This window comes from Fundulus heteroclitus, chromosome 5, assembly GCF_011125445.2.
Source record: "Fundulus heteroclitus isolate FHET01 chromosome 5, MU-UCD_Fhet_4.1, whole genome shotgun sequence".
NCBI lineage: Eukaryota > Metazoa > Chordata > Actinopteri > Cyprinodontiformes > Fundulidae > Fundulus > Fundulus heteroclitus.
The window spans coordinates 12,938,597-12,950,247 of NC_046365.1; the positions used below are offsets into that span (position 1 = coordinate 12,938,597).

The following is an 11,651-nucleotide window of genomic DNA, read 5'->3' on the forward strand; positions in this document are numbered from 1 at the left end:
TAGCAGAACATTTTGGACCAGCAGATTGAGAATTCATGGAGTTACTTGTAAAGCAAGGTTTTTATACACCCCTCTAGATTAAATCCTACGTCAGAGAACCAAAAATATGTCTGGTCAGGTAAGTGTCATATCCGTTTTGTTTTGTTGGTAAGGAAGTTGCTCTCTGGGATCTGCAGGTATCCACCGCTCAGGTGAGAGAATCTGTTGACAGGACAACTAAAAGCTTCGCAGCCCACAAATTTGACCTTTTTATGAAATGATGGCAAGAAGAAAGTCATTGTTAAAAGAAAACAATAAAACGTCCTGTTTGTAATTTTCCACAAACCATGTAGCGAACAAAGGAAACGTGTGAGAAGGTGCTCTGAGCAGATTAGGCCTAACCTGACCCTTTTGATCTACATGCACAGTTAAATATGTAGTAGAAAATTAACACTGCACACAGATCATAGAGATGCTTGAGAGAATGAGCAAAACGTGGTCTCTGAAGGCACAAAGGGAGAGTTCATGTACACCACACTTTTTAGGGTTATATAGGGTTTGCATACAATTCTGAAAACATGTCCTTTTCATTTCACTTTATAATTCTACAGAATTCTTACTTGAGCTGTAAATCCCAATAAAAGACATTGAAGTTTGTGGTTGTAAAAAAGTTCAAAGGGTAGGAATACTTTCGCATCATGATTGCAAAGTTGTCCAAAAACACAGCTTCATCTACATCCTCTATGATGGATCTTGGTATGTTCTCATGCTAACATAAATGTGTGTTTTCCCCCAAGCTAATATTGTCCTTGGCAACACAGCAGTAGGAGGCAGAGTGGGTAAAAGTGAAATGATCTCATTCAGAAGCTCTCAGGAGTTTTTATCATAATTCAATTTATGCTCCATCTCCTGCAAATCCTTCAAGGATTCCCAGCAGAAAAATTCGGGAAACCTGACATTTTCGAGACACGCGCCACACTGAGAACATGAGAGGTGTGGGTGGGCGGATATAAAACACCGAGAACTGTTCAAGCTCGCAGACAGTAAGGGGGATCATGTGAGATACAAGGGAACATGTTGAGAACAGTGAACGTTTCCCGTGTGTGTTGTCAGAAACAGCGACGAGCAAACCTGATGCTGTCGTCTGTCTACATCTGTTAGCGTCACTTCTGATCATTTCAGGACAAATCTGCCAATCAACGTTGCTCCAGATAACATAAACGGTTAGTTTATTTTTAAATGGAGGAGCAAGCTCAGGTGAACACAATAAAAAAGAAGACAGAGAACAGAGCTAAAGACAGCCAGTGTGTCCTGAGCTGTATTCGATGTTGAACGTTGGCAGTCCTATTTAAATAACTTTGCTCCAACTGTGCCCCACTGCAGATAATAGGTGATGTGAACATCGTTAACTTTGACCAATTATTCCAGCGTTTTATGGTCTAATAGTACTTATATCCAAGATGTCTTAAAGATAGTTTAATTTATAAAATGAAAACATAATTATGTACTAGTGTAATATTTATTTTGATACTTGTTTGCATTAAAGAGGCCTAGTCACATTTTTGACCATAAAAAGAATTCATGAAAAACATACTTTCATCTTCAAATAAAACTATATATGCCAAGCATTTGTCCTGACAGTGGTGGCTTAGTCATTTTTGAGCCTGAAAAGAACTTTGCACCGGGCGCGATCAGCAGACATAAACATTGCTGTGCCGTCTGCTGGCAGAACCGCAGACCTATCAGAAAACAAGATGGCGCCAGTTGTCCTGCAACGCCTTCCAGTAAAGTGACAGCTCAGCGTAGAATAAGACCAACCCGATCTGCAGAATTAGGGTTACTTTACCTCTTTCTTTACACAACTCCGCTGACTGTTGCTGACTCGCTGGGCTCCATTACTTTTCCTTGTTTACATGCACAATATCATACTTCTGGTCTTGTTTTTGTAAATGTACACAAAAGCACTTTGCTTACAAACTAATAAAGCAAAAACAAAGTGTAAAACACAAAAATAAAATATAATAAGCAACAGGGTGTGATAATTTAATCAGAAAACCTTTGTATGACACCAGGGTGAGCTGCCGGCGTAGAAATTGGTTAAGTCATAGTACGTGACTAGTCACGTTTAATATTAGTTTTATGAGAAATAAGCCAGTCAGTCACTCAGTTACTTAGTCTAATCTTTTTATTTCTATGTTAAAAATAAACTTTACTTGACACCAACATCTAAAAATTTAGTCCAGAGATTCTGAAATAAAAAATATTGGAGGAACTCTTTAAGTTGTCAAGATGACTGCTAAATTATGGTAAAAGATTTGTAACCACGATTATTTCAGTCACTAATGAAATCAGGATTATTTCTCATTGTTACGCACCGAGTTTCGAATCACAATGCATTTGCTTTAGTTAAACGACCAAATAAGGATGCCTTCAAAGCAGAATGCGAAAAACATATTTTAAAATATTTTTCAGTTTCTTTGAAGCTAAAATTGAAATACAATATTTATTACGGGTTATTTGCGCACTTAACCTTTACACAATTAAATGCTAACAAGCCGATTGTGTGCATTTCAGGTTTCTGGTAAAAACTGCTTTGTTGACTGGACCACAAATAAACCACAACATGAACCAGTTCTAGGAGACGGCATGTCTCAAAGCCGCTCCTGATCATCCTCTTCTGGATGGATGAGCTGCAGAGTCTGCAGCATTTGATGGGAACGAAGCACCTGATCAGTCGCCCAAGGAAGCATAGAGAAAAATACATTTAAAGACATCTGGAATGGACATAAACAAGAAGCTGGATTTATTGGTGTTATTTAAAAAAAAGTTAGTATTTGAGTCAAATACATGTGAGATTTCTTGGTTTATGTGAAAAGAATGGGTAAAAAATTCATTAATTTGGCTTCTTTGTTTAATTTGGTGCTTTCTCCTGAAATATAACCTGAGCTTTAGTCACCACTGTGCAATGGCTGGTTAATACACATTATTTACCACTCAGTTAAATGTCATGATGACAACAACAAAGCTGTGAGTAAATTTTGTTGGGGCTCCTACATTTTAAACCCTTTTAAAATGGTAGTTACTCGTTGTTCTCCCGCTGTTTTTAATGAGCACGCCGTTGTTTCCGTTCTCTTCCAGGTTGCCCCTCTGTGCCTGGGCAGGGCAGGAGCCTGTGTGGTGGCCGTCAGACTGTGACCGCCGGAGCGCCCGTGTAAGATGACAGACTATCTGCCCACGATGGGGCTCAGAGACTGAACTCGCTGCATCAGCTGAAGCTGGAGAGACTCGGAGTGAAGCGTCTGCCTTCAGTGACGGCGATTTCTGAGCTCTCTCCCGGTTTTACTCGGACAGCATCATCCTAATGCTCGCCAGTCAACTTCTACAGATAGATTAGGGCAGGTTGGCTTTCGCACAGATGTTCACATCCTGACAACTTTATCTGAGTGACACAACAAGTGTCTTATGGGTTCATTCCCCCCACCCCACCCCGACACTCTCACTTTGTGTAGTATAAACCTACACGGCTGCTATCCGCTATTATTTCTGCTGGCAGATAGGTGAGACGGAGAGAACGAGGCCGTCAGGAGCGCCTGTCGGCTTTCCCTACAGAATCTGATTGTATGCATTGATGCTATTTTTAATAAGCAACCTGTTCTTTTTATGCTGCGGTTTGCAAACACGCCGCCGCTCTGTTTTGCCCGCTGACGGATGAAAGCAAAGCTTTTGACGTAATCAGCACAACCTCTCCAGCAGCTATTCTGTGAGAAACTGTGAGCCACTTTGTTATTTTCATTTTTTTTTTTTTAAACGTTATGCTTTATCGAATGTTTCTTAGTGTTCAACACATTGCATCAGCTCCAATCTTGATGCTTTGTGGGGATTTTTTTTTGGGCAACGTAAATGAGCAAATTACCCTATCCTTACCTTTATATTTCGTTGTACTTGCATATTTGTTGTTTTTATTTTCCGTGCCAATTAAGCAGTGTTAATGGCTGTTTAGCCTGAGTTGTAGTAACAACACAGTGGTCCTGCCTTGGTCCCTGCAGGGTAAATTAGTTTTCAGCTTCCCCCCCTAAGACAAGGCCAGCTATTTACAGGCTTTGTTTTTAAACAAGGTCCATTGAGCTTTTCATTTTACAAGCCAAGATGTTTTTCCCCTCCTCAACTGCAAGTGCTTTTGCCATCGTCAGTCTGTGTGTGTCTGCTGATGTTGCACGTGCAGGGTTTGCAGGGAGTGTATTTTTTTTATCTTAAATGAGAATCTTCTCCCTTTTCCTCCTCTCTCGTTCCACATCCTCAATTCCCTGCAGTTCGCTGCTGCGCAGACACACACAGACACACACAGACACACACAGACGCACACAGACACACAAAGACGCTTGCACTGTTTTGTTTCGTAGCAGACCCGGATACCCGTGCAGAAGTGAACAGCAGACCTCGTAATGAGGCCGCCAATTTAATAACGTCTCGTTTTTTGTTTCATGCCGCGTTCATAAAATTGTTAGCTACAGTGCGGCTCCAGACGAAGCATCACACTTCATGTAGTCTGTAATAAAAAAAAAACACAAACGTACGCCACAAGTACCTTATGCACTGCAAAAATGCAACTAAAAGTAAGTAAAATTTTCTTGAAATTGGTGTATTTTCCCCTGATTTGAGGAGGTAAATAAGACTATTTGCCAATGGAATGAGTATTTTACCCTTAAAATAAGATCATTGACTATTCTGCACTTGAAATAAGATGATGGAGATTGTTATTATTTAAGTGGAAAAATCTTATTCTATTGACAAATAGTCTTATTTACCTGCTCAAATCAAGGACAAATACACTTGACTTAAAAAACTTGACTTACTTTTGGCTCCCTTTTTGCAGTGCGGCATGGCAGTTTGGTTTTGTTTAGTGTCTGGCATAAAGGGGGGAAATTGACAGTGAGCGTTAGCGTGGACAGATCTTGAGCTAATGTACCACGGAGGATGCACTTCACATCTACACATCTCAAAAACGTGAACAAACAAGCAGAGCACCCCAGGAGCCGGCAAAGACTGAAAGGCCACCCAAATTTGCCAGCCTGACGTCTGAAAAGGCTGACGTGGGTGGGCTGCAGTGATGTGTATCCGAGCCTAATGCATTGCTGCTGCGTTCCACGTTTCTCCCCCTTCATACCTGCCTGCTGCTTATTCAGAGTTATTCTCTTTACCTCTTGGCAGAAGTGTGTCATCTCCGCTGTGTAAATCCGGGCAGACGCGTACCATGAAAACACATACATTCCAAATCACGTTGTAAATATAAATGTATACTTGGCTATGTACATAAATAAATATACAACATTCATTGTGTTATTGCATAATGTCGTTTGCAATGCCTTGCAAAAGTCTTCGTAAATGCCATTTTCTCGCATTACAGTCACAAGTTTCAATGTATTTCATTGAGATTTTATCCGAAAAAGATTGATGGGGAAGTAATTTAAAATTGTGGAGTAAAAGGAAAAGATGCGTGGCGAGTAATGATCTGCCGTGCATGTTTACTTGAAACAAATGGGGCTTCCTTCCCACCATGGCTTGTAACAATGACAAAGTGTGAAAAATGTTGACGGCGTATGAACACTTTTGCGAGGACCTGTATATCAGACTAAATATACCATGTGATGTGCTCCCTGTTGTGCAATGAAATCAGAACGAGCGTCTGAAAGTGTTGGTTCGCAGCTGCTCATCCCCGGTGTTGCACCTCGTCATGATGTAAAGTAAATGAGCTGCTGTTCAGTGTTTTTTCTACAATAAAGTCAACGTGTGATTGAAAACCTGTCTGTTCATTCCTCACCGCGCCCCCCTCTTGTTTATAGCGCAGATGTTTCTGCAGGCACTCCGCATTTGTCACAATCACTATAAATGTCGTCGAGCTGTAAAATCTGTTTGTTTATACGTGGCTTGCAGCTCCAGCTCACATTGGCGTCGGTTCCGCTCCACCGATGGCCTCTGCAGTTCGCTGCTGCTGGAACGGGCCTCCACATTCATTCTCAGTGCCTGCTGGTTAATAGATCCTTGTTACTCTTAAAAGGGCCTCGCCTAAGTTAAAAGCTTCGGACAGATCAGCAGCAGGTTGAAGTGAGTTAAACAAGTGTGTGAGGAAGAGGAATGCTCGCAATTTATAGGTACTTTAACCTCCGGTGCGACGGCCGGCAGCCAGCTGAGCGGCTCTGTTATTTATTGCAGGAGAAGCTTTAAATCATCGGTGGTTCTGACAAAGGGCTCCCGCTGGCGCTGCGAATTGATGCCACTGACCTTGTCTCTCGGTCTTAACGGCGCCTGATTCTATTACACCTGATATGACAGAAACAAGAGGGAGACAAATAAAAAAGTTCTGGACTCCGAGTCCGCATCTTCAGCCACTCGATGCACGTCTCAGCTGACACTTCAGCTGTTCAGCCACATATTTTACCAACAAGTGATGAGGTGCTTGATTTGTTTGTTTAAAATGTCAAGTCGCTGTGCATCTCAATGGCACACCGTTAGGAACCTGAAAGTTCCTACACTGCAAAAATAGAACTAAAAATAAGAAAATATTGCTTGAAATGAGTGTATTTTTCTTTGATTTGAGCAGGTATTATTTGCATTGTTTGCCAGTGGAATAAGATTTTTACACTTAAAATAGGAACAATTCATCTCCATCATCTTATTTCAAGTGCAGTATATCTAATTGTCATATTTTAGGGGTAAAAATACTCATCCCATTGGCAAAAAATCCTATTTACCTGCTCAAATCAAGGACCAGTACATTAATTTCAAGAAAATTGTACTTATTTTTAGTTCCCTTTTTGCAGTGTACAAGGACAAAAGCCTAATGACCACACCATTTAACTGAAGTTTTGCACTTGTAAGAAAATGCATTTAGGGACTTTTTATGTTCAGCGCCATGCGGTGCCAATAATTCAACTCAATTTTATTTATATAGCGCCAATTCATGAAACATGTCATCTCGAGGCACTTTACAAAGTCAAATTCAATCATATTATACAGATTGGTCAAAACTGTCCTATATAAGGGAACCAGTTGATTGCTTCAAAGTCCAAGCAGCATTCAGTCCTGGGGAACCGTAGAGCCACAGGGAGAGTCGTCTGCATTGTCCATGGCTTTGCTGCAATCCCTCATACTGAGCAAGCATGAAGCGACAGTGGAAAGAAAAACCTCCAGCAGAACCGGGCTTAGTATGAACAGTCATCTGCCTCAACCGACTGGGGGTTCCAGAAGACAGAGCAGAGACACAACAACTGTGGATAACTGTGGAGGTGTGTGATGCTTTCAAACATCATAACACACTGAAAAATCAAACTTATTTTGAATTAATTGAGAAAATTTGCTGGTTAGCATTTTTTTTTTCTTGCAAAATTATAGTTGTTACTCTTATTGGCAGCATGGCTGTTAATACACTGAAAGAGGGATATTTGACTATTTCCTTCATGCAGTTTCTCTAGGTCACATGTCACCAATACGGCGCCCGTGCGCACCAGGTAGTCCCCAAGGACCACATGTGGCGCCACGAGCCTGTTCTAACGATACCACAACCCACCAGTGAGATGCATCTGAAATTTTCTGTTGCTCTTCCTTTCTAATCAAACTTGCAGTTTTATAGATTTACAAATGATATCTTTTTAAAAAAAAGCAATAATATGTTTATTTCACATTACGTTAACGTGAACTCTGACTGCTCTAGTTCAAAGAGCTTTTTGGTACCAATGAAGCAGCTCTTAATTTCACTCATGCATTGGTTCATCTTCATCTACCATAGAATGCTGTCCTTGGACTGTTACCGCCTTGTCTGTCCTCATACCTCTCACAGAGACAGTCCCGCCACAAACTTCACTCCCAGGACTTCCTCTCCAATGATCCATTAGTAGTCTGCCCGTCAACATGAAATACTCGACAGCAGGATCTGGAAATATCCACTTTGATTCCTCTGGGACAATTTCCATTTCTTTCAAGAAAAAAAAGAGAAATATTCTCATGCAACTTGCTCTTGTTTTGAAGTCCTATTTGTTCATGAGGTAATTTTTTGTTTTACGCATTAAAGCTCAGTTTTGGCTCAGGCACTTGACATTTGACCTGTATTTTGCTCTGTAACAGTGATTAAGTCGCCTCAGGTTTGATTAAAAAAAAACGTTCATCACAAAAAAAATTTTTTGGAGGGAACATAACAGTCTGGTGGGATTTGAAAGGCAATAAAAGCAAATACAAAAACAAACTTATAGATTTCTCCAAGGGCAAAAACAAAATGCACAGGCCACCACAGCACACTTTAGTGGTGGCAGATGAAAAAAATCATGTCATGACTGGCAGTAAAAATGTAGAAAATACCTGCTCTGAACTAAGTTAACTAAGTTAAGTTCTAAGAATTTTAACATCCTATAATCCAAAAGCTCATTTGGATCTGATTGTCTTGCTTGCGTAAATGGGTTCTTTTTTTTATTTTTTTATTTTTTTACCACTTCTATGGTCTATTTTTATCATTTTGCCTGAAAATTGTTCAGCTGTTCCCTTCTGTGCATCTTAATGAGATCTGAGTCAGCAGGGTGTATTCTGCCTTGGCTTGCCAACGCACACAGAGGAATATTTGTGTCACACAGCTGCTTTTTCATCCAGCTCCTTTTTCATCAACCTATCTCCCCGGGTTGTACTGAAAAAAATGAAATGCCAACCATCCATCCCGCTGTGACAACGAAGAGAGCAGCATTGTGGCCTTTTTCCCAGTTTCAGGTCAGGGATGACACTACAAATATCTGTTGACCTCTTTTTGTTTCGTGTGAACAGGAGGGTGGTCCTCTCAGCTCTTTAAGTGCTGAATATCACGCTTGCTTTCAAACAGCATCAAGGAACACTTAGTGGATGACAGAAATAAGAGGGGGTAGAACAAGTGTTGGTGAGTCTGGCACAGTAGCTTTTAGGCTGCTGCACAAAGCTGCCACCTTGTGGTTCAATAGGAAAACTGCTACGATTGAGTTTTTCTTTTAAAGTGATGGTTTAGGATTTTTCAGAGTGAGGTTTAGCAAGGAAGGTTATAATCAGTTAATATGTTAATTGCGAATGATTACTCTCTTGGCTTTCTGTATTCATCTGTAAAACCAGATTAACTTTAAAGGCAGCAGCCCATCCAAGAGGGGGCCCACACCAAGGTGGAGTTTTAAGGATTTAAAGCAGCACGGTGTAACTTTTAGCCACTATGAGCGCTAGATTTGTAACTTCCAGGTGTAGTATCCCTGAAGGCCACAGGCATCATCGGCTGTCCTAATATTAAACAGTCTGCCTCCGTGATTGTGAAACCTAGAATGGGTCATGGGACCCAGAGCACCACTCAGGGTCCCATGATCCAATCAGCAGCGGAGCCAACCCTCTCAAGTTACATAGGCGACTTTTTGAGAAGGGCAGTCCACACGGAGCATCGATACACACCAAGTACTGTATAATGACCTGAACAATCATTTGATATATCTCAAATTAAGTTGATACTTGGGTCAATCGTTACACAGTGCTGTTTTGATACCATTGCTATCTGAAAAATAACAGATAACAATGGTATTGCTCATGCAGTTTCATGAAAATGTAACCAGAGGTCTTCAAAGTGTACCCTGACAGTCAATTGTGGCCCTTGAAGTACAACTGCCCTATAGCATCAAAAGGATTCCTGGATCAATGTGTGCTCCTGTGCTTTTTTTGTGTCTCTGCTCTGTCTTCTCTAACCCCCAGTCGGTCGAGGCAGATGACCGTTCACACTGAGCCTGGTTCTGGTTCTGCTGGAGGTTTTCCTTCCCGTTAATGGGGAGTTTTCCTCTCAACCATCGCTCCATGCTTGCTCAGTATGAGGGATTGCTGCAAAGCCATCAACGATGCAGACGACTGTCCCTGTGGCTCTACGCTCTTTCGTGAGGAGTGAATGCTGCTTGTCAAGACTTTATGTAATCTGCTGGGTTTCCTTAGATATTAAACTTTTTGACCAATCTGTATGATTTGATTGAATTTGACTTTGTAAAGTGCCTTGAGATGACATGTGTTGTGAATTGGGCTATATAAATAAAACTGAAATTAAATGGATTGAAATATTTTTGTATGGCCCCTAACCCATGCTATAACTGTGCTCTTTATGATGTAGGTTATTATAATTATGTAGGCTTGCTGTGTCCTAAAATAAATGTTTATTTGTCATTGCTTTCCACAAATTTATATAAAAGGGACAGCAGAGAATTTTTAGCTGAGATTTTGTTAAATCTGCAGTAAATACATCACATAAGGTTTTAATTTAATACAATGAGCTTAATTTTATATAAATCCATATTGGTTGGTCCATAAACCTGGTAAGTCCAAACAGAACCAAGACCAAAGGAGACTTCTATTGTCTTAAAATACTCAAATCTCAAAAACAGCAGAAGATGGTTTTAATGAACATTTCTACCATCAAGTGTACATAGGAGACTTGTTTTCATAGAGGTAGGTGGCATTGTGGCATCAACTATTTCCCTATGAGGAACAAACATAGAACTTAACACGTAAAGCATTTCAGCTCAGAGTAACTGTCTGAAATAAAAAGGAAAGTAATCTTAAACCAGTATATATATTTTCCACAACTTGATTTTATTTTAGGTTAATCTGACAAAAAGGCTTTACGTGCTCCATTTGCAGTATGTGTTTTATGTAAGAAGATCAGTGGTGGTGTATTAACCTTGCCTGCAAGATGAATTCTTGCCATATTTGTGCATTCACAAACACATGAGATGTGCAGAGCTAGAGTGCTGCACATTATCAGTATGGCTGGCCAGATTAGTGGTGCATTGACTCCCTCTGCTTTTCTATTTAGATTATAATCTGTTTTCAGGTAAATAACGCTCCAACGCAAAAGCTGACAACGGTTGAAAGCAGTTGTATCAACACGTTTTATCAGGCAGGTCAAATCACCAACTTAAAAATACTCTATGGCCACAGTTTTTTAAATTTCAATTAAAAAATGCAAACACTTTATTGTCATTTTCTTTTTTCTCCCGCTCAGTAATAAACTAAACATAGTAGGCTGTTGTACATTTTAATGTAAGAAATAATCTTTTTTCATAGAAAAGCAACCTGTAAATAACCGCAGATCTAGAACTGTGATGTGTGCCTTAAAAAAGGCATACAGTTTCATAATTTTGGGAGGTTGAATTATTATTACTATTATTATTATCATTATTATTATGAATATTATTATTGTAACTTCTTAGCAACAAGAACATAATCTATGACTATTTGAACAACTCTTGCTTTTTTCAAGTCTAGTGATTGGGTTGTGTTTCAGTTTTTATTTTAGGTGAAAGTTGCCGGATGTTTTTGATAATACTTGTTAGATAATTCAAATAAGCATAGCAAAGATGGTTTATTATTGTTAATTATCAATACTTTATTAGAAATAGTTTCTATTCAAATTTTATTGTGAAAAACATTCCCCAAAAAGGCCATTTGTATAAACATCCTTTGCAGGTTAGGTGACATTAGTCATGTTCCTGCACTCAGGCTATTAAAGGTGTTTAGACTGCAAGGCTGTCGCCATTTGTTTTGAAGAACTAATCTTAATCTTTGTCATTTAACTAAATAAACCCAATTCGTGCTAGTTTTCCAGCATGGCCTGCTGCGCCGTATGGGAGAACCTGATTGGCTAG

At 39.9% G+C, this 11,651-nt stretch overlaps 1 protein-coding gene across 1 annotated transcript in view; it reads left to right on the forward strand.

The window, feature by feature from the left end:
• klhl5 (kelch-like family member 5) overlaps positions 1-4,336 on the forward strand; it is a 43,164-nt gene extending 38,828 nt beyond the window's left edge. Inside the window, exon 13 of the mRNA XM_012865461.3 lies at positions 3,118-4,336. Coding sequence (XP_012720915.2) covers positions 3,118-3,174 — 57 coding nt within the window. The 3' untranslated portion in view covers positions 3,175-4,336. The remainder of the gene's footprint in view (positions 1-3,117) is intronic.
• The last annotated feature ends 7,315 nt before the right edge of the window (positions 4,337-11,651 follow it).